The sequence below is a fragment of the Kogia breviceps genome, chromosome 8, assembly GCF_026419965.1.
Source record: "Kogia breviceps isolate mKogBre1 chromosome 8, mKogBre1 haplotype 1, whole genome shotgun sequence".
NCBI lineage: Eukaryota > Metazoa > Chordata > Mammalia > Artiodactyla > Physeteridae > Kogia > Kogia breviceps.
Window position 1 is genome coordinate 6428880 of NC_081317.1, and position 22441 is coordinate 6451320.

General features: G+C 58.3%; 2 protein-coding genes across 16 annotated transcripts; one reads left to right on the top strand and one right to left on the bottom strand.

Moving 5' to 3' along the window:
* Positions 1-124: 124 nt before the first annotated feature.
* Positions 125-21101, bottom strand: NTMT1 (N-terminal Xaa-Pro-Lys N-methyltransferase 1). 15 transcript variants are annotated; one of them, XM_067040537.1, is made up of 6 exons: positions 8973-9108; positions 8261-8408; positions 7506-7593; positions 2891-3104; positions 1836-2088; positions 125-1047 (listed from the first exon to the last, which is right to left on the bottom strand). In XM_067040537.1, the coding sequence occupies exons 4-6, from the start codon at positions 3050-3052 to the stop codon at positions 791-793; spliced, it is 672 nt and encodes a 223-aa protein (XP_066896638.1). In that variant the 5' UTR covers positions 3053-3104; positions 7506-7593; positions 8261-8408; positions 8973-9108; the 3' UTR covers positions 125-790. The 15 variants fall into 15 exon arrangements, with proteins under 15 accessions (XP_066896638.1, XP_066896639.1, XP_066896646.1 ...); XM_067040538.1 differs by lacking the exon at positions 8973-9108 and adding an exon at positions 8674-8832 and having other exon boundaries at positions 8261-8552; XM_067040545.1 differs by lacking the exons at positions 8261-8408; positions 8973-9108 and adding an exon at positions 10869-11215 and having other exon boundaries at positions 2955-3104.
* On the top strand, positions 12053-18738 carry C8H9orf50 (chromosome 8 C9orf50 homolog). The gene is given in 9 exon segments (XM_067040149.1): positions 12053-12279; positions 12281-12367; positions 12369-12533; positions 12636-12688; positions 12797-12887; positions 16105-16253; positions 17779-17946; positions 18102-18208; positions 18575-18738. Coding segments are annotated over 9 exon segments (1089 nt in total). The 3' UTR covers positions 18617-18738.
* Positions 21102-22441: the final 1340 nt, after the last annotated feature.

Here is a 22441-nt window from a genome sequence, read left to right on the forward strand (position 1 = left end):
AGGATCCACGGCAGCCGGAAGCAGAGGTGGCAGGCATGAGGAGGTGCCCGGCTTAGGAGAGCAGTTTTCAAGCAGCACGACACTGTTGTCCCAGTAAAGAAAAGCACCACTCCAGACTGGCGAAGGCCTTTCCAGTATAGGGGTTCACCCTTTTATTTTTGACTGAAAATGCCCCCTAAGAAGGAGCCACAAGGCACAGCCCAGAGGGAAGCTCCAGACCTCTCCCCTCCCTGCAGGCTGTTGTGACAATCACGTTAAGGACACCAGGGCCCCATCTCCAAATAGCACTCGGAGCATGGACATCCCATCAACTGCATGACTCGGCAGGCACCACGTAGGCTCAACGCAGGCAGGAGGGTGCTGAGAGCCGCGGGCTCCACCAGCCCAGCTCCGCTCCCCTCCCCTCTGGAGGTATAAAGTCCTCAGCAACCACTTTAATGGTTACTCTCTTCCTCCTAAGCCAGCCAGGCCTGTGGCAGGAAGGCCGGGTGGTGTTACTAGAGAGCAGGGAATCTCACTTCTGATGGGATCGCCGGATTCCCACGAGGTGGGCACCGGGGGCCCAGGGGCCGCCTCTCGCTCCGGCCTCACTGCCCCATGCAGCAGCACCCCTCCCGACTGGGTCCCCTTATGCCTTTTTAATAAGAGTCTGTGTAGTGAGTGGACGGCAGACAGGTATATTTGGCGGCCCCGCTCGACACTCCCGAACCGTCGAGGCTGAGCTCGTGGACCTCACGCGGCCGCCAGTCCCCTCCCCCACACACTGGTCCCTCTCTCCTGCCAGCCCCGCTCATCTCAGGGCTAAGCTGTAGACGTGGTAGATCTCATCCGGAAGGTTCTCCTGCCGCTCTTGGGCCAGGAGGCTGAGGCCCGCGCTGCGGACGATCCCGTGGACCACGTCGAGGTCCCGGCACACGCTGCTGTCCACATCGTCCAGGATCACGCCCTCCTGGGCCATGTTGTCTTTGATGACGATGATGCCGTTGGGGCGAAGTCCCCGCCTGCAGCGCCGCAGGAACTCGGCCAGGTGCTGATCAGTCAGGTGGCCTGGGGGAGGCAGAGGCCGTCACGAGGGAAGGATGCCAGCCCCTCCACGCCACTGCGTGTCCACTTGCTGAGCACTTACTCGGTGCTGAACGCACAGGGCCGCTGGCTTTCAACAGCCCAGAGGGGTTTACCAAGCCTCATTTTAAGAGGAAACGGGCTCAGAAGTCACCTACCCAAGGGCAGTCACAAAGTGTGCTGCTGGCATTTCACCCCGACGGGGTGACGTCCAGGCTGTGCCCAAACGCCTACGCTCCACCCGCCCCTCCTAGGCCTGGATCGGCAGGGTGCACCGAACGGGTCCCCCCGACGTTACAACCCGAACAGGCTTCTGAGGGCCACAGAATACAGGGCGAATCCAGTGTGTCCCCGGCAGGCCTGGCCGCCCGCCTGGAGGAGGTGGCCTGCTGCGAGGTCGGTATGCCGTCAGGCCAGGGGGGTGCAGGACCGGATGGTAAAACGGCTCGCTCACCGCGAACAGCAGAGGGGCAGCCAGGGCTTCAACTTTTCCTCTTACTGAAAACCCCTTCTTTACGAAAGCTCATTTCCACATTCTTTGAATGCAGTAAGTTATTGGTAATTAAAACTTTTCAACAAAAACATCTGTCCCCAAGTGGGTCACAGCAGGTATGGAGTTGAAACAAAACATGGAAGCAAATGAGCCTTCTGGGTGGGGTCCTGGGGAGTGCAGGCAGGATTCGAGGAAGCCCTCGGCTCCCAAGGCCTCGGGAAGCCCGGCCCCTGCGGTGGGAGACGTGCAGGCAGGAGGAGCAGGGGCGTGGCGTGCTCACCTATCACCCACTGGATCCAGATGACGTCATAAGAGTGAGGCTCCGGGCTGAAGTCCTGGAGGCCGCAGCAGAAGAAGTTCCTCACTCTCTTGCCTTCCTCACCCAGGTAGCTCTTAGCCTTGACCAGGAAGTCCTCCGTCACGTCCACCATGTCCACCACTCCAAAGAGAGGCAAGAGCAGCCTCTTGGTGATCCTTCCGATGCCGGCTCCGCAGTCCAGGGCATACGAGGTTCCCGTCTTGTTTGGGCCTTCCTGAAAAAGCAGAGAAGGCACTGACTAAGGAAGGGTTAGAGAGCCAGAGGGACCCTGTCACTGCGAAGGGGCCTTTCCTCATGAGGCCCTGGAACTACCCGGATCAGGACTGGGCACAGGCCGGCGGCTGGCACCGGTGGGGCCAGTGGTGGGCGTAAGCACAGCACAGCCTTCTTCTGGGCCACATGTTTCTAACCTGAAAGCCAACCTCCACTTAAAGGTGTTCACTCAAATAGATGCATTCATCTCCTGTCACTCCTGAGACCCCATTAAAAGGACGGCAGCAGAGAGAAAATAAAGAATTCAAGCAGTGAAAGGATGGAAGAGGGCACAAAATCTGGGAAGACGGAACGTGGGCGGAGCAGGGGGCAAGCGGCAGCCTCGGTGTTTGCCGAGGGACAGGCAGGGAGGCTCCGGCCACGGCGATGCCAGCCTGGAACAGAGGAGGGTGGCAGGGCGAGGAACTAGAAGCCTGTGTTGGCTGAACGGCCAACACTCACAGCCCAGATGCTTGTAAACACGGCAGGAGAGCAAAGGTTTTGCCTCTGGAAAAACAGAACGGTTTGTGAGAAGACGGCTCCGTTCCGGCACCGAAAGGCCCCGGTGTAACAGCCGCCTCCTGTCGGGTGACCTTGGGGCAAAGCCCGTGAGTCACCCCGCTCCACCCGCTCTTCAAGGCCTGGGTCGTGGACCCGACGGGTGACCCTGTGGTGGCGAGGGGGAAGGTGGCGCCCCACGCAGAGCGGGCAGTGCCACCAGCGCCACAGCCTCTCCTCCTGGAGAGCACAGCAGCCCTGCCTACCCTCAGAAACCTCTGCAGGAACTTCCGGGAGCTGCTGATGTCGATGCTGGAGATGTGGCCATACCCCCCGAGCATGCCGTCCACGGTGGCCGGGACCTCCTTCCAGTACGTCTTGGCCTTGGAATAGAACTGTTTCTCGTCCTCGATCACCTCGCTCGTCATGCTGTCACCAGCCACGTCTTTGCTCAGGCACCAGACTCGGCAGCGGTGTCCCCTGAATAAAAAAAGGAGGGAAGCAGCCAGGTTGAGGGCCCTGGGCTCCCCGCATGCTTCTGCTGGTCACACGATCCTGCCTGAAGCAGAGGAGTGGCCAGTGTGCCCCAGCCCGCTTCCACCCATTAGAGGGCATTGCCTCCCGTCTCTTGCATTCAAGTCATTTTGCAAAGCTATATTCATGTCAGAGCAGGACACCCAGAGTCCTGGCTTCTAGTTCCTTCCTTACCCTACATGACACCTGACTCTGGCTTCTGAACCCAGAGTACAGAGAACCCCGATCTACACTTAAGAGAAAGGAAAACAAAGCAAGGAACCCAAGCCTCCTACAGCGGACGTTCCGGCTGATCCCAGCAGGGCCCGAGGAGCCCCACGCCTCCCTCTCTCTGTTGCGAGCACAGAAACAAGCTCACTGCGGGGTCCAGTCCATGGTTACCCATGAGCCTGACTCTGTGCCAGGTGCTGTCTGTGAACAGGGAGACGGCCAGGCGGATACACACGATCACGCACGTGTGAGGGCTGCGGAGAGGTGCAAGGTGCTGGCAGAGCACAGGTGTCAGGAGAATCGACACACCAGCGAACACCAAGGACGAGGACGCGTTCGCTCAGCAACCAAGACGACTGCTCCGGGAAGCCCGGAGTGCGCCGTCCTTCCAATGGGAAACTCGGGGTCCCAGGGGTCATGTTTACTAGTTCAGACTTCACACCAAAGAGCAGCGAGCTGGAACTGCTCTAGGTTGAGCAGGGAGTGGCCTGGGATTCGCGCTTCTGGAAGGCTGCGTCGGCAGCCGCGTCGGCTGAGGGGGAGAGTGAAAGCAGACGGCCAGCCCCCGACGGCAGAGCAGAGGCCCACGAGCGCGCCACATTCGACCGGCTGGGCCACACCACGTGGGGGTGGAGGGTCAACCCTCTCCCGAGGCACTGCGCTCATCTACAGGCGCTCACCGCGCGCGGGCTGCTCCAGCTGCTGTGAGGCTTGTCCAGATAAAGTTCAACACCCAGAGGCTTACAGCAGGGGAGACGGGGAAGAAAGGAACCAATGAGAGCATGAGGCGGAAACGAGGACTCTCGTTGAGCCAGAAAGCGCTACGGACACTTGAGGGATAGAGGAGTCCCTTCCGAATGGCAGGCGGGGCAGCAGCCAAGACAAGGCCGGCCCGGAGGACAAGGAATGCTCTGGAAGGGGACAGGGACAGAGCAGAGGCGGCATGGCACGCGTGCCCCACAGAGGGCTGGAGACGGCCGGGCTGGCTGCAGTGGACAGAGAAAAGAGTGTGGGAGGTGAGCCCGACCTGGCAGACGGGGCCTGGAGTACAGCGCCCTGAGTGCAGCCTGTCAACAACGGGAAACTGATCAGCTGAGCTTCTGAAGGGCAGGGGTGTGCGGGGACCCAGCCTGCGGGGGCTGAGTGGCGACGGTGCAGGAACGGCAGGGCCGTGCCAGGAGACAGAACGGGGGCAGCAGCCACCCATCCTCTGCCCACACGCATTGAGCACTCTTCGCTGGCCACTGGACCCTCACGACTCACCGCGACCCAGGCGCCCCAGGAGCCCCGTGTAGAGGCGGGAGCCGATGGACACGGTGGCATCCTACCCAAGGTCAAGGGGCCCGTGCGTTTGCCGAGCCCTGGGCCTTCCCACGTGGGCAGCTGATTTTCAACACAGGGTTTCACGTACGTGTCACCTCAAAGAGGCCTTCCCTGACCAGTCTAAGGCGCCTTCCCCCAACACGCTTACCCAGTCCCCGTGGCTGCTGCCTTCAGAGTACGTATTTCTAGCTGAAATGACACTGTTGACTGAGCGTCTGGCCTCCACTAGAATGGACGCCCCCGAGGTAGGACCTTTGCCTTTTCACCACTGCGTCCCGGCACCGAGCCACAGGAGTCCCTCAGTGCAGGGGTGAAAGCTCCCCAGTCCCCCAGGAAAGCTGTGCACGTCTGAGCTCCCGGGGGCTCACTCCGCCCCCTTTACAGTACTCCACGGGGCTGTAGTTAAGTCACTGACCTCCCGCTACGGTCCTCAAAGACAGCTGAAAACCCCGTAAGACCGAGAAGTGCTTTAAGAGCTTCAAGAGAAGTAACAGAACAGCACCCTGAGGGCCAGCACGGGCCTTCGACGCCTGACTTAGAGACTAGAAGGAGCAGAGGAGGGGGACAAACATGAGAAACGCTGAAGATTTTCACCGCCACGTCTGTAGTTAGCCTCCAACGTACACCTGTACTCTGAGCTTGTCCTGGAAGACAAGGAACCTTCCAGAAGCAGCAGGCCCACCCCAGCCAAACAACTCAGAAAAGCTGCTCCCTGATGCAACTCCACTTGTGCCACGGCCAGCCCTTTCTGGAGACGCCAGCCAGCCGATGGGGGCACCAGGGGAGGGCCTGGCGCGGCTGCCGGGAACAGATGGGAAGGGGGCCTCCTCCCCGTCCCCAGACCCGGCTCCTTCTGTGGACCCGGGCATATTCCCCAGGAACAAGGGTCACGCGCTGGCCTTCTGAGGACCAGGAGGGAGCCGACAGCACCCACATGCCCGACCAGGGTCACCCTTAGACCTGGACTTTGCCACTGTTCCCACCCTCCGGAGACCCCTCCCCCCCCGTGCCCCCAGAGGGCCCTGCTCCACCCCCTCTCCAGGGTCCTGAATCAGCTCTCAGGCGGATCCCCTCCCTTCCCTGTTCAGGTACAGGGCTTGGGACTCCAATGAGGGCCGTTCCAGTTACGGCACCGACCCCCAGGAGCCCTTTGGGGTAACGGGCTGGGGGGCCTCAGTTCTACATACTGCCCCCCACCCCTGGCTCACGGCAATGTCCCACACCCGTGTCTCAGCCCCTGAAGCTACTACCCCCAGCCCACAAGGCGGAAGTGGCACGCTGCTTGTGAGAATGAACTCTTGTTCCAGCCTCGAGGAACGTGACAAGCAAAAGCATGTGGCGAGTTGCCGGTCCCCAAGAACACCGGCCGTGGCACAGTAACTGTCCCCGTAGCCCCCTGAGAAATGACAGGAAAGGGAGCCACCAGCGTGAATGTTACCGCGTAACTTTACTGGGTTTGGGGGCTGCTTACGTGGATGCGGTCTGAAAGGCCAAGTGGGCTCGCCAGCCCCCGCCGACAGGCACCACAGCGCCTCTGTCCCAGCCCCTCCGCCGTCACCCGGGAGGCACAGCACCAAAGCCGGCCACACAGCAGTGCTCCCAACTCGGACGAGCTCAGTGAGCTCGGCCCTGCCCCCCTCACACAAACTTCTGGTTTTGTATTTGTGTCTATCTCCCCACTGGACTGGGAACTCCTTAGAAAGCAGATGTATCGCTGCATTTCTCTTGCGTCTCACGTGGCTCACAGGCCTTCAACAAAGTTCCCTTCCGATCAGAGGAAAAGAATGAATCCGGGGCCGGACGCTTCCCTGGCTCTACTCTCTCTGCCTGCCTGTCTGTCTGCCTTCCCGCCCAGGAGGCAAGCTTCCGAGGCCCAGGGACGCTACGTCATACACCGTTAGCCTAACATCTGCTACGAGGTGGGTGTTTACTAACTGGCTGCTGAATGAACCGTAGAAGGACCTCTGTGCGGCTAGTCATTCTGCACTTTTAAGAAAATCCTACAGACAAAAATCAAATCATCCAAACCCGGTATCACTGAAGCCCTTTACTGACGATACAATTTTTTGCTTTACCAAAAGCCTTACATGATTCCTTTAAATGTCAAGGTCCCTCAAATAATCCAACTTACAAGAATTCCACTTACGGGTAGATTCTAGGAACAAGCCAGGGGAGGCACATCTAGGCCGGGAAATGGCAAGTATAACTTTGACATTTGTTCTAACAGCTTAGATTCATTAGTAAACGTGACTTCTGGGGCTCTGTCTACACTTTGCCTCCCGGCGTCCAGACTGAGGTGGGCAGGAGGTGCCTAGGAGTCAGAGGGAGCTGCGGGGCTGTCAGTCAAACCGCAGGAAATCCTCCTGCACTCTGCCGGATCACAGCGAGAAGGATCACAGCGAGACGGCTGCCGGGACAGGGGAGGGGCTGCCGGGACAGGGGAGGGGCTGCCGGGACAGGGGAGGGGCTGCCGGGACAGGGGAGGGGCCTGGGCAGTCTGGCTTCGTGTGCTCTGGGCTATAGCTTGGAGGGGGAGTGAGACCCTTCGCTCATAGGGAACTTCCGCTCCCCAGCAAGTGGGATGTGTCTGTGAATCCTTCATGATCATCTAGCCACCTCCCCAGGCCCCTCCAAGGTGTTTAGGGCCACCCCAGCCAGCCGCCCCAGCTATTACTCTTCTCCCAGGATCCCTGGAAGAGAATGGTGTTGGAACTGTCACCATCAGGCTCTGCAGGCTCATCTCATCCTCCTCATTTACCAGTCTCGAAGGAAAAGCCTGGAAGCATCGGGAGGCAAGAGCCTGCCTGATGTTACCTCTTCCTTCCCACAGCCTCGTGGACAGGGCCTGTTCTCCCTGGCTCTGTGTGGACAGCCGTTGGACTTCTGAGAATGGCAGGGTGCTCTATGAAAAAGAAAGGGAGGGAGGGAGGGAGTAAAGAAGACCAAAAAAAGGGGGGGGGGCGGGATTTAAAAACAAAGGCTCTGATGGAGTCGAATGAACCAGGTCTGAATCCGGGCTCTGCTTCTCACTAGCCGTGCAAGCTCAGATAAGACACAACCTCAGTTAAGTGTCTTTATCTATAAAATGGGAACAGCAACATTGATTTTATAGGAAGGCTGTGATGATTAAACGTGGATATAAAAGCATAAAGTGATCCATACACTGCTGGGCATGCATTAATCTCAAAATCCCTGTCAAATGAGATTCTCATCAATTCTCTGCCAAGTGTGAAGCTCTAATGAGAAAGTGTGCTGAAAGGCCCTATAAACCAGAGTGTTGGCCAAACCTAAGGGATTATTACTGTTACGGCTGGGTGGTCATTTCAGTGACTCAGCTCTGCCAATCCGCAGAGGGGAGTGAGCTTCCCATCCATGGAAGCACGCAAACCCTGCTAGGTTTGGTGACTCTATCTTTGTGATTCTACGGCTTCTCGTCTCCACCAAAGCATCCTACATGTACTTCAACCCTCCCACAGTCCCTAGTTCACGGAGAGAAAAGCCATTCCACTCATGGAGTGATACACACAGAAAACCAGGAATAGAATAAGGACGGAATCCAGACTTCTTACCGGGTCAAGGCCCTAGTTCTCCCAGGGGTTCATCCCATCTCACTGGGCAGCAGATTCCAGACATCCAGACCATGTGCAATACTGCCCAGCCCCACCCGCAAGGCCTCTGACACCAGCTGGTTCTATCCCTTATTGTACAGAGAAACCACTGTCCAGAGAGAGATCACACAGTTGATAGGCAGCAAAGGCTGGGCCTTCTGATATGGCAGCCTCTCTGCCAACAGGCTGACCTTGGCTCCAAGGGCTCCTCGCGGCGGGCTGTCTTTTGAGCGGCACCTATGTTGACCCCTAACTGGGGTCGGGTCCAAGGTGAAATATGATAGCAACGCCTATGTAACCGGGCACTGCCCGACTCTGATCTGAGCGTTTTACTGAATCCTCACACCCACCCTCCTAGTGGGTGCTCTCCTTACCCGTTTCTCACAGGGGAAACTGAGGCTTAGAGAGGGAAAGGAACTTGCTGCGGCGGGGACCGACGTGGGGGAGTGCCCTGATCAGGCTTGGGGGGCCTCGGCCGTCCTCCTCCCACCCCACCTGGGGCCCAGGGCCGGCCGGCCTGCCGGCTGACCTCCAAGAGCGCGCACGTGGGGCCCTGCCGGCTCGCGCCCGGGTCACGTGAGGAGCCGGGGCCTCAGGGCGCCGAGGCTGTTGGGGGCCGGGGCCTCCCCTCTCCCGGCGGCCGCCGTCCCCCGCTCCGCCTCGCGCTACTCACCCCACGCGGGGGCTCCTAGGACCCAGGAGAAGAGGACGGGGAAGAGGAAGGGAGGGCGGAGGCGGCGGCAACGGCGAAGACCCCACCGGCCCCCGAGCAGCTCCGCCTAACATCTACCAGACGCGACACCTCGCGGCGCGCGCCGCCTTTGTCCGCTTACGTCACTTCCGGGCTCCCGGGGGCGGGGCCGCATCGGGCTCCGCCCCGCGATCGGCTCGCCCCGCCCCGTGGCCTCCGGACCTAACTCGAGTACCGTCCCGGGAAGAGCTTCCCAGCTCTAAAAAGTCGCAGCGGCGACCCTGTCCCGCCTCCAGCTTGTGCACTAGCTCATTTGGAGGCGGCAAGGCTGGACTTTTACGAGCGTTCTGTGGAATTTCCACGGGTAAAAAGGGGAGGGGAAGCCTTATGCAAGCCTTAATCCCACCCATAACAATTAACATCTTAAAATATACAGATCAAAAAGAAAAAAAAAGGAAGAAAAATACCCTTGACAGTGCCAAGGGGCTGCCACTCCAAATAAGCAGAGCAAATCCATGAAATTTCTGTTCCCAAAAGGTTGCCCTCCCCTAGGCTCCTCCCATACACAGAAATTCTGGAGGGGTCCCTGAAGCAGCCTTGATGGAAATGAGGGTTTGCAGGTAGGTAGACCTTGTGAACCTTTCCAAGCCTCAGTCTCCACTTCTGCCAGATAGATGGAATGCTCTGAGGGTTAAATCTGTGGGATATTATGCGTCAAGCCTTCAGCCCTGTGCTTGGAGCCAGCGCTCAGTAAATAGAAGCTGATTCATAATATTCATCACATTATTCATCTATGTCATAATATTCATCATAAGTTCCTTTTTCCTAAACTGACATCCTGGCTTAGATTTACAGTGCCTTCCTCTGGGCGTTGCACAAAGGAGGGGCTTAAAGTGTGTTTGCTCTAATGAAGTGAAAGCTATGGGGGGGGGGCTGCCCTGAAAAGCCCCACCTGCTTTTGAGTCCCCCAAATCTGTCCATATGCTAGGGCACTGCAGGTCAGACTTGGTTCCCCTGGCCTGGGCTCCTCTCCCAAGCTTCATTTTCCATGTCTCTATGGCAAGGGGATAAATCTTGGGCAATCTCAACCTGGAGGTTTCTATAATCTTTGAGGAGCAGCTCTGAGCCTAGCTTTTTTAGGGGTGCCTAAAAATCCACCCCTACCTTTTTTTCCTGTCAATGGAAGACAAACTCCCTTCCCTACGCCTGGACTCCAAGGCCTTTCCAGGTCTGGCCAGTCCACTAAACTCAAAGCCTCTTGCATCTCTGAATTCCCAAGCCTCGCACATAGTAGATGCTCAATAAATGTTTGCAGCATGTAAGGGCTGGAGGCCTCCTTAGAAATCATCTAGGTAGTCTGGTGTTCCTCATCCATTTTTTAAAAACTCACATACCCTTAGAATAAATATAAAAATTTCTCACCTTCCCCACTCAATATTCTGTCTACCCAAGGAGGTATGCCCTTCCATCCCTGGTTGAGGAGTGTTTGCGGAAATATATTACATTGTCTGGGATGCCTCCTTCAGGCAGACATCTTGTAATTTGGATTCCAAAGTCATTTTTTTCATTTTCAAATTGTAAAATCCTACCAGGCCAGTGAAATTACTGGTCCAAACTACACTCGTCCCCCACTCAAGTTTTACAATACAAGCTTTTTCCCTGCCCCCTCCCAGCCAAGAGTCACAGGTGGAGCCCAACAGTCCATTTGACCGTGGAGCCCTGAGAAAGGAGAGATTTATCCAGCACCACACGGCAAGCAGGAACAGAGCATGGACTCACAACTGGTTCCTCGTAGTTTCCAGGCCCACCGCATTCTTACTACCCAGGCTTCTAGTGGAAGTTCCACCTCCAAAGCCACCCAGCCCAAACATGACCTACCTGAGCCTCCCAGATCCAGAGAAGGTAGCTGAACCCAGGGCCCTCCATCCCTGGCTTGGGCCTGGCTGCTCTGGCCAGGAGTCCCACGCTCCCTTGTGACTGCAGCCTTGGCATCCTGAGCACAACGGCCCCACCCTCTGCCCCCCAGCCTCAGTGCCCACTTCGCCTTGGGTCAGGGGTGGATCATGATGACCCTGAAGAGGCCGTGGAGGCAGCAGGGAGGGGCCAGCAGAGGATCCAAGCCGGGAAGACGGGCTCTTCCAAGGAGCAGCCCGCCTGGTAGGGGGCTCTAACTTCAGGGGACCGTCTCCGGCCCAGCCCCAAAGCCCCACTAGGGTGAGTGTGACACTAGAAACCAGCTGAGAGCTGACAACAATCTGGGAGCGGGGTGTGGTAGGGAGGAAGCAGGCTCTGAGACGCCAGTGTCAGAAATGGGGGGCGGGGCTTGGGCTCTGTCTCCCAAAGGGGGAGTTTGTTAAAAATATGTGTCTTGCCCCACCCCAGACCTCTGAATCGGAGTCTGGGGCATCTGTATTTTCACTAAGCTCCCACCCAAGGGACTCTGGGGCTCCAGAAGGAATGGTCAGCTGCAGGGCAGGTCACCCTTTCAAGCTGGTTCCAGGTTTCCCAATTCCCACCTCAGCGCTAATAACAGAAACAGCACGTTGAACACTCCAGATGCTAAGTGCTCTCTACCGTGTGGCGCTGTTTCATTCTCACAAAGGAGCAGGCGCTGGGTTAACCCCATTCTGCAGATGAGGGCACTGAGAGCAGTTAATTAATTGGCTTGCCCAAGGGTACAGCTAATAAGTAGTGGCACTGAGACTAAACCCTAAATAATAATTTTAAAATATAATAACAGCAGCAGCTAGGCTTCGCTGAGCACGTACAACGTGCCTGTCATTATTCTAAGCCATTTACATGGGCTCGCTCATTTCAACGTCACAGTAACTCAAAAAGTGGGTACTCCCACCGTCACCGTTTTTCAGGTGAGGAAACAGAGGATCGGGACGCTCTAGCCTGAAGCCACCTTACTGTCTGGCGGGTCAGTGGTAGTAGCCCCGAACTACGCTGCCCCGCTCGGGGCGCTATGGCCTGGAGGCTGGGCTACGCCTTCCTCTCCACTTCACGCGGCACCGCCCCCACTGGCTTGAGGATGCCCTGAGCTGAGCGCAGGGCCACACATGGCCCGGCGTCGGCCCAGCTCCTGTGGCCAGCAGGTGGCGCCCGAGGGGCTCCCCGGCGGTGGCGATCGCAGACGGAGAGACCCGCTGCTGCCGAGGCTGCTGCTGCCCGAGCTCCGAGCAGCGTCTGGCGCGGGGGCCTCCGGGGGCTCCAGGGCTTCGGAGGGCGGCTCCGAGTGGTGGGAGGCCCCGCATGTGAGTCCTCGCCCCCGGTCGCGCCGTCCTGCACACCGTGGCTCTGCGGGCGGCGCGGAACCGGACAGGGCTGGGGTCGCTGCTGCTGCCGTCCATGCTCTTGGCCGGCGAGCGCCGGGAACCGGCGCCCCGGGCCTGGACAGTGCGAGGACCCCCGCAGGGGCTCGGCCAGGGAAAACCCCGACTCTTTGGGCGACCTCCTAGGAGAGTTCCTCCCCGGGCGGTCCCGGCAGTTCCTGCGCCAGCTCAGGGCTGAGTCTGCGGAGCAGCCACAACCACCGACGGAGTGAGGCCCCTACGGCCCCCACGGGGGGGCTGAGTCATTTCCGGTGGGTGTCCCACCACCTGGCATAGAATAATGGCAATGTTAGCAGAGTATGCCTGGCAGAGTCCTGGCGATGGCAACCACCCCCCGAGGGCGGGTCTACCACTGCCCCTATTGTACAGATGAGTAAACTGAGGCCCAAGGCCATGCAAGCAGGAAGAGCCTGGTAAGGATTGTCCCCAAGAGAAGGCTCATAACTATTTCCACCTCCTCCTGGCTCCCAGCATCCTCAGCATCACAACATCAAAGGGGTGTGTCAGAACACTCTGGAAGTCCTCCTCAGTGTCCCCGCTGCTCCTTCCTCCCAGGCCTGGGGTAAATGTCAGTGACCTGCTGGCGGGGACAGGGTTGCCACCAATGCTCTGACGACGGGGGACCCTGATCACTCATGCCAGGTGTGGCCTATTTGTCTTCAAGGGGCCAGTCAGTGTACTTCAAGAATAGTCTTAAGGGCTTCCCTGGTGGTGCAGTGGTTGAGAGTCCGCCTGCCGATGCAGAGGACACGGGTTCGTGCCGCGGAGCGGCTGGGCCCGTGAGCCACGGCTGCTGAGCCTGCACGTCCGGAGCCTGTGCTCCGCAATGGGAGAGGCCACAGCAGTGAGAAGCCCGTGTACCACAAAAAAAAAAAAAAAAAAAAAAAGAATAGTTTTAAGAAGATTTTTCTCCATCAGATACCTGCCCGGGGCCCTTCAGGAGAGATCACTGACAATTCACCAGGGGTCAAGAAGACCAATCAGTGCATTATGGGAGGATGGGGTAGGGGAGTGGGGAGAAAGCATTTCCTTCCTTCCTTTCTTTCTTCTGCCTTTCACCCATGCATGTTTCCATCTGTCCACCTATTCATCCATCTGTGTGTTCATCCATGAATCAGGTCTTCTCCCAACCTGTTCAAGGATCATCCATCAACATCTCTGAATCCATCCACCCATTAATCAGGTCTTCTACCAACACCTTCATAATTCATCGATGAATCCATTCATATATTCATTCTCCCATTCACCCATCCACCCTTGCATACATCGTATCTGTGAACCAGGTCTTTTACAACCTATTCATGAATCTCTCCATCCATCCATCCACCCATGAATCAGGTCTTCTGTTGATCCATTAACTCACGTATCCAGCCAGCCAGCCAACTATTCCCAAATTCCCACAATTCTATCCATCTACCCATGAATCCAGTGATCGATCATCTACCAGTCCTTCCATCCACTTGCAAATCCAGGATGCTATCCATCTTTAGTCTTGAAGCCGTGTACAAGTCTACACACTCATCTGCATAATCATTCATCCACCCATGCATCCATACACATGCCCATCCTCCTAAGATCCAATCCTTGTATTAAGACATTTCCGGGGATTCCCTGGCGGTCCAGCGGTTAGGACTTGGCGCTTTCACTGCTGTGGCCCAGGTTCAGTCCCTGGTCCAGGAACTAAGATCCTGCAAGCCATGCGATGCGATCAAAAAAAAAGACCTTTTCATTAATTCATCTATGTGTCCACCCACCTACCCAGCTACCCAGTCTTCCATCCTTTTGGCAGTACGCAGACCTCTCACTGTTGTGGCCTCTCCCGTTGCGGAGCACAGGCTCCGGACGCACAGCCTCAGCGGCCATGGCTCACGGGCCCAGCCGCTCCGCGGCACGTGGGATCTTCCCGGACCGGGACACGAACCCACGTCCCCTGCATCGGCAGACGGACTCACAACCACTGCGCCACCAGGGAAGCCCTTTTCCTCTAATCTTTATTAGCTTTTACTATATGTCAAATATCGGGGGAAGTAAAATAAGGGATGGGGGTCGGAAGAGCCTGGTCACTAGAGCGTAACTGGGCCTGGATGCTGTAGCTCTAATGGAGGGGGAAAAGAATGCAGAAATAATTCCTCCTGCTTAAACAGGCTTAAACATGGATGAAAGGTGAAGAGCATTGCCCATGAGTTTAAAGACCACGGAGAGGAAATACACTAGACATGCCATTCCTTCTCATCCTGGACCCATGGCAGACAGTACTAACTGATCACAGCACTTTTCCCCCACTGAGCCTCAGAACCCTTCCTGACACAGTGCTCCAGGCAGACATCACCAGTGGATCAGAGTAAGTGCCAGAAATGAAACACATTTGCCAACCCAGGAACTTTAAATCAATCAGACCAAATAAACACACTACTTCTCACAAACCATAATAAATAAGAGTATGGAACTCATTATCTCGAATGTAAGCAACAACAGGGATGGATACCTTCACGGTGTTTCACATTCAGGAGCTAATTCTCGAGCACCTTAAGGTGTGTGGGCTTCCCTAGTAGGCCCTGCTGGGGACAGCTGGGTGCATTAGAACACGCTCCAGCAGCATTTGAGAGGAGAAGCTGAGATTTCAGACCAGTGGGCACAGCTGGGGCAAGCCTTTGGCTGGTCCTGAGGCCAGCACCAAGCAGACATGGATAAGCAGACAGCTGTTGCATAACTAGGTCCCAGTGCCTGTAGCCGACACTGTCTTGGCCATCTCCTGGATGCCTGGCTCTTCAATGGGCTTATGAAAAGCGTCCCCTCTGTGCCCAAACGGACATAAAGACGTGGTCAGATAAATGGAGTCAGATATATCAATAAGCATCGTACGTAAGGTCAAACGTGGCATTTCTGAATAACGGAGCTGTGGATGGATCAAGCAAGCCCTCCTGCAGCCTTGCTCTGGAGGCTGAAATGAATAAATGTAACCATAACCGGTCCCCTTTATTGAGCACAGGCCCCTTGCCAGGCCCTGTACCAGATGCCTCACGTAAGTTATTTGATACTCACCAGACTCTTATAAGGATGCTATTATCGTGTCTACAATACATAGTACATAATTTAAAGAGGAAAACTGTAAAGTGGAGACTTGAGGGCAGTCTGCCCCATGTCACAGGACTGGGAAGGGGCATAATTGAAATTGACGATTGTAAGAACCGTTCTCAGTTAGAGATGCTCACCCTCCGCCCTGCAGACCCTGGCAGGGGTGGTGGTGCGGGGGACGTGCTTTTCAGTCCCTATCATCTCTTCACAACCCTATACGGTGGGCACAACAATAATCCCCGTTTTACAGACGAAGAAACTCAGGCTCAACAGAGTCAGAATTGAAACCCAGGACTGCCTGACTCCGGGGTTCATATCTTTCTTGTCTCTGCTGAATTGCTTGATATATAGGAAAGCCGGCTCTGGAACCAGAATTCAGATCTCGGCTCCACCCCTAACCAGCTGTGCGATCTCGGGCAAGTTGCAAAAAAGAAAAACCCAAAAACCCTCTGTGCCTCAGTTTCCTCATCTGTAAAATGGGAATAATAATCGTGTTTCACAGAGTTGTGTGGGTTTGGTGGGCTGATTCCTGTTACATGCTTGAGCCATTGCCTGAAGGGCAGGAAGCGCTCAGGAAAGGCCAGCTGTGATTGTCAGGATCCCACAGGGAGCTCCGGCCTGGTGGATGTGTGTTGTCTGGGTGGCATGGGGGGCTGGGGGCTCAGGCCCTGGTCCTCCCCTACCCTTCTCATCTCACTCACCAGGCCCCATGCTACACAGGCCCCCAAGCTCAAGGCCATGCTCACCCACAACTCCTCAGGGCACCACAGGTGGTGTTGCCCTTTCCGCCTGCGGCTTGCGGATGAGACGCTACGGGACACAGCACTCCGCTACTGGGAACGCAGCTGTGCAGGTGAGCAGACAGGAAGGGGAGCTGCAGGGCTCCAGAAAGTTCCAGCCTGAAACTTGAAGAGCAGAGGCTGTGGCCCCGGGTCCTGGGAGTTAGGGGCCGGCCAAAAAGCCCCAGAGGCCATTGATCCTGTGGAGGAGGCCCTTGAACTGGCCTCTCCGGAGGCTGTTAGGGTGACCTTCAAGGACCAAGTAGAGGGTCTGAGGTCCAGCAGAGGTGTCCCAAGGCTGCAGCTGTAGCCCAGGAAACAGTGGCTGTCCCGGCCTGGCCACCACGGAAGGATTTCTCACTGCCAAGGGGTCCCACACGCTGTATCTGCCCACCTTGGAACCCACAACCTCAACCTGCAGACCCCGCACATGGCCTCCAGGGGCTGGAGAAGGTAGGAACAAAGGCACCCGAAGCATCTTTTTCCCATATCCCTGAAGGCAGACCTCAGAGGCCTGGCTTGGGAGGTGCCCAGAAAGTTCTAGAAGGTCACCCCTCCACGGAAGGCTGGCACTGCCTGGTCCAGCAAAGAAGCTAGGAACCAACCACCAGGCCCAGGTTCGAACCAGGCAGAGCTTTGCTCATGTTGGCACAGTTTCCAGTGTTTTCTGAAGTGGGTGTCAAGAGGCGGGAAGAATACGCGTCCTTGCTCTGGTGTGATCTTTCCTAAGGCCTTTTTTCCCCATCCGCCCAGCCCCTTCTCTTCTCGGGATCCAGCAGTCCAACGGCCTCATCTGTTTATTAAGCACCGACCGTGTGCGCTTTCAGGGAACGGCTGCCCCAAAGCCTCGCTGGGGGCAAAGCCCTCACAATCCAGGACCTTGGCTGATTCAGAAGGAACCCGACCCATCCCCCTCAGGCTCACAGGAAGTTGGAGGTGGAAGCTGCAATTCTGCCCAACTTCCGGTTGTGCGATGGGACAGCCAAGGCCCTGAGGGCAGATGACACAGCAGCTGAAAAGAGAAGCCAGAGTGCCCCCTGGCCACCCCTGGGAATCCAAGGAAAGGGAGCACCCAGAGAAAGTTGCTTGGGGGTGTCAGTTGGCTGGCATGGGAGACACTTCCTGGTCAGCCACTGGGCTGTGGTCATAACCCCAGAACGCCAGAGTGGGGCTCAGCGGCTGCTTCCCAGCCCTTTCCATCCTGAGGAATTCGGGGTTCCTGACCAGCCGGAGGGGCAGCTGTGGGACAGGAAACACTCTCCGTCCCCAAAGGATTCTCAGCATCGTCTCTTTGGATTTACACGGTGGGACGACTGCCCTTCCCACTGTGGGAAATGGGGCCCATTTGGGGCTGAAGCAGGAGTGGGAGTGTGTGGGGTGGTAGGGGGCCCAGCTTCGGTAATAGAGGCAGAAACAGTCATGCAGGATAGTTTTAAAACCAGAGCCTTCCCTGGAGGCAGCCAGAAGGTACTGGGAGCCTTGGGTTGCCATGGAGACAGGACTCTGCCAGATCTTGCCTGCCAGAGGGAGGAGGAGGAGAGAGGGGGGTATAGGTGCCCCGCCTGGATAGAGATCTCACCCGTGCTCTCCCTCCTCCAGTCCGGCAGGGCATCCTCGAGAACAGGACAGCTAGCGGGTCGGCGGCATCGGAGGAGGTGTTCGGGAGTGTCGGGAGATGGCTGGAGAGTTTGCCCAAAGCCCTGTATCCCAGGGCCAAGGAGGACACCATGGCCAACTCATTCGGCTGGGACTTCTCTGGCCTGCGAGGCTTTGTGGAAGGGGACGGGATTCCTGCATCTCCTCATCCTGTAAACCTCCCTGTCCAGCTGTGGTCTGGGCCCTTGAGGGCTCCGCCAGCCGGGGGTGGCACTCAGGGTCCACACAGTTCATGGGCTCCTGTCCCCCTTAGGTCCACCCTGGAGCCAAAGGCCACCCCTCTGAGGACAACTCTATGAACAGCAGCCTGCCGTTCATTCCCAGGCCCACCACCCAGAGGCAGCAGGGGCACCTCAAAAGCTTTCTGGAGCAGGTGGGCAAATCGTCCTGTTCCTGGAGCCAGAAGCTAGTGAGCAACTGTTGGCAGCCAGCCACCTGGAGCCTCCCTGCCTGGTGGGGGTTGGTGCCCAGTGGGGTGGCCAGGGCTCTGGGTAAAACCCCCGTATGTGCTCCGCTAAGGGGTGGGCTCTCAGGCCAGGCTGCCTGGGTTCAGATCACAAGCTCCTAACTTTCGATCGGTGGGGTCTTTTTCGTGTCAGTTTCCGCATCCGTAAAATGGGGCTCTGACCACAGTGTCTGTCCCCTCGGGCTGTGGTGTAGAATCCCCCTGGGCCCAGGGAACCCCATCTCCTGCCCAGAGGCCCACAAAACGCCCAGCTGGTCCTCCTCCTTGCCCTAGGAGTCCTTCCTGCCCAGCTTGGTGTTGCATACACTGTCCTGAAACGAGGCTGCCCTAAGGGGCACCCGCTCCTCCTGCCGTCAATATCACGTCGCGCTCAGAGGTGAATGGCTGCTGGTGCCCAAGCCCAGGTGTGGACACGGGTGTGGGGTGAGGAGAGGCCTTCCCTGACCCACAAATAAACGCACATCCCCGGTGGCTGGTGTCTGCTCTCAGGTCTCACCGTACAAACCTCTCCTGGTTGCTGGTCTCTGGGGGTCCTGGGCCAGGGGGAGGGCGGGGGCGGAGTCACAGCTGGCATGAAGATGCGGGGGGGCCAGGCATCTTCAGGGGTCAGGCTTGTTCCAAGTGAGCCCCTCTTCTGGGAGGTGCGAGACCCTGCCACACACCTCAAACCTGGGACCAAGCCTCTGTCAGCCTAGATCAGCCCACACCTGAAACAGGCACCCGCCCCAACCTCTCCCAGCCCAGCCTCCATCTCTGAAGGGAACCAAAGGCTGCTTGCGGAACTCCCCTGTGGGGTGAGGACATCCAGACCGTGGCCAAAGGGACAAACATTTGTCTTCTCTGTTCCCCAGGCCAGGGTCTCATCTGGTCCCTGGAGGGCAAGCATCTGGGTGGGCAGGGGTCAGATATTTCTCTCCCACTTAGGGGGGCAGTGTTCAGAGTCACACAGGAGGTGGCGCAAGACAAGGTGGCAGGAACTGCCTGGAGCTTTTCTGACCGCTGCACTGACCCAGCAGTGCCACCCCCATTTGCCTGTCCGCCAGGTTTGGCCCTGACACACACCTGCGTTCCAAGTGCTGGGCAAAGTTTGGCCCCTCCCCTCTCTCCTGGAAGCAGCGCTTTGGGCTCCAACCCCTCGCCAAGGCCGGGATCGAGGTCTTTATCGCCACCTCCTGGCCAGTGAAGAAACAGCCACGGAATCCACACCCAGACGCAGTGCTGAATCGGAAAGGCTGGGATTTGGGTTGGACCGGCCGTGGGGATTTTAGGGCCAGGACGGGTTGCGGATGGGGGAGAACTGTTTCGAAGGAGGGCCCTGGCTCCGGAAAAGGCCACGGACCTACCAACCCTGTGGGGATGAGATGGAGCAGTGCTACCATTCCCCTTCACTGGGGAGTGTAGTGGGATTTCGATCCCTGGGATGACCTATCCCCTCCATCCCCACTTTCTGGACTTTCAACCCTCCCCCACTCCCCCCCCCAGTACTTCTATTTCCTGGAGACCTGCGGGTCCCGAAGGAGGCCTGATTCTACTGCACCTTTTCCTCGTGGCCTTACACAGCCCACCTGGCCCTCTCCGAGCCTCAGTTTCCCCCGCAGAGCCGCGGCGGACCCCAAACCGGCCACCGGCTGCAGCGCCGCGCCGCGCCCACGCGGGGGCAGTGTTGGCCTGGCTTTGGCGCCGCCCGGCGCGGCCGAAACTTCTCAGCCTCTTGCTAAAGGGTCGGAAACTTTTCCCCTCGCGCGGAGCTCGCGTCTCCGGCCCCGGCGCCGCGCCGCGCCGCCTCCTTCCACCTGCCCGAGTTCGCTGCCGGACCGCGGGGCGGGGAGGGGAGGCTCCCCAACCCCCAACTTCTCTTTTTCGCTTTTCGTTGTTCAACCAAAAAACTGCTACGCTTGCAACTGCGACGTCAGCCACGAGCACTGAAGATTGAGTCCCGCGTGCAGCGCACAGGGGCGGGGAAGGGGGCGGGGGGCGGCCCTGCGGCGTCGGGGCTCCCAAAGCGGGGCGGCCAGACAGCAGCCTCCCGGCGGGGACCTGCCGGTGGACTGGGGATGGGGACCCGGCGGGCGGCCACGCGGGGTCCTGCAGCCCGGTTTCTCGGGGACCCCTCCGCTCCCCGCTCCCCACCCGCCCGCCTCGCCGGCCTACCTTCCGCTCGCATCGCCCCCCTCGCCCCCGCCCCAGCACTCCATTTCTTCCTTCCCTCTCTCCGTTCTGCTCTCCTCCCTCCGCTCTCTCTTTCCCTCCTCGATAAACATGGATTGTGTGTCAAGAGGACCTTGAGCGGCAGCCCCGAGCCTCCCCTCCCGCCACTGCCAGCAGAAACGCAGGGACACACCGGGACAGCCGCAGACAGGCCCCCGGAGACGCGCCCCATGCGCACACCACACACTCGTCGCGCACACACGTCACGCACACAGATAGGCGCCTCAAACACCTCCACACCCACACCCATGCAAAGACTCACACCACGACACTTAGAAACCCCACATACTCACAGAGGACACGCGCACGTCCTCCCCAGCTAGGGTCTCCCAGCGACCGCACCCCGACATTCCAGAGTCCACTTGTTGCCTTGGAGGCCGCAGATGCAACCTCCACCCCAGCCCTCTGTAGACCTTTCCAACATGCCCCTGCCCCTCTGCAGGCAGAGCTTGAACTTGAGTGTGGGGTGACCAAGAAGGGGGAGTGGAGGGGAGGGAGTGCTGCAGGGAGGGGATGGACCCCTCCCCAGGGTCCCCAGCAGGGTCCTTTTCGCTGGTACATTTCCACTCAGGGCTGGCAGGTGGCCAGTGCCGCCTGGGCTCCTGGGAGCAGTGCGGCAGGAAGGCTGGGGAAGTGGCCGTGGTTGGAGCTGGTGCCCCAGCCCTTGCTCCCTACAACCTCAGAGCCCCCCTGAATCTCTGGGGGTGGGCAAGGCAGGCGTACCCCCCACGGGCTCTCCCAATTCCTGCCTGCCCTTATCACTCTGAGCAATAGCAGCCTGCACCCCATTGCATCTCCCACCCACACCCCGGCCCTGGACCATGGGCAGACCGGGGCCACCCCAGGCCGGGGGGCAGCAGCAGTGGGCCTAGTTTTTGGGGTGGTGGGGAGGGAGGAATGGCTCCCAACCCAGGGCGGAAGGAAGTGATGGGAGAAGCAGGAAAATCTCCGCTCCTTTCTCCCAGCGGGCAGTCCTCACCTCCCTGGGCCTCTCCACCTGCTGCAAGGGCGTCTCCTTAGCTCCTTTGCAGGTAAAGAAACCGAGGCCCAGAGAAGTTAGGGGGCCTTGCCCAGGCCGTGCCAAGCGCAGGAGCCGGGACTAGGTCCACGCGTGTCCTATGCCAGTGCCCAGCCTTCAGCCACCCACACCGGTGTCCTGTCACAACCATTTGTCGCTGGGAAACCGACACCCAGAGAGGCTCATCTCTTTCTCAAGGTCACTTCGTTTTCAAGGGTTGGAGTCAGGATTCAAATTCAGCTGGAAGAGATGCCGAAGTCGTACAATCCTGGGGCTCCCTTGCCCCAGGGCAAGCAGGGTGGTCTGGAGGATCCTTCCTGCCCCGGGTCCTTCCTCCTGCATGAGGGGCACCTTGGAGCCAGGGAGAACCGGGGCAAGGTCAGGGAGGGAGAGAGATGTATTTGGAGGTGATGTCTGGGGAAGGATGTGGAGACTGGCAAGCGAAAGAACAGGAGCAAAGGGTCCTGTGAGCCGCAAACCTCAAGAATTGCCCAGAGGGTGGGGCTGGACCCGCGGGGAGGCGGGAGGGCAGCGTTGCCTCCAGACAGGGGCGTGGTCAGAGAAGGCCTGTCCCATGGTGGGCTCCCGGGACAAGAGCTGCCCCAGGGGCTCATTCACTTTCATTCTGCGGGCAGTTCCGTGAGCACCTACTGCTTGCCACGCACACGCACACGCGCACGCGCACGCGCGCACACACGCACACACGCTGGGCCCCAGGACGCTGCAGCCTGGTGGGGGACATGGACTCAAATGGGCGATTGCGGGACACAGTGACGAGTGCTGTGAGGGGAGGCCCGGGCTTTGGGGGCACAGAGGGGCGACCAAACCCACAGCTTGGGGCACGGGGTGGACACCTGGGCCTTGGGAAGGGGGGTGATTGCTACAGGCCGTGCAGCGAGGCTGGTGCCACGATT

Bases quoted from the DNA above. Each gene is read 5' to 3' on its own strand.
- NTMT1 (XM_067040536.1), bottom strand. From the start codon at position 9,085: ATGTTAGGCGGAGCTGCTCGGGGGCCGGTGGGGTCTTCGCCGTTGCCG. The intron at 2,089-2,890 runs GTAGGCAGGGCT...CTGCTTTTTCAG, and splicing joins TCCTGCAGAGGTTTCTGAGG to GAAGGCCCAAACAAGACGGG. The intron at 1,048-1,835 runs GTGAGCACGCCA...TGCCTCCCCCAG, and splicing joins CTGGATCCAGTGGGTGATAG to GCCACCTGACTGATCAGCAC.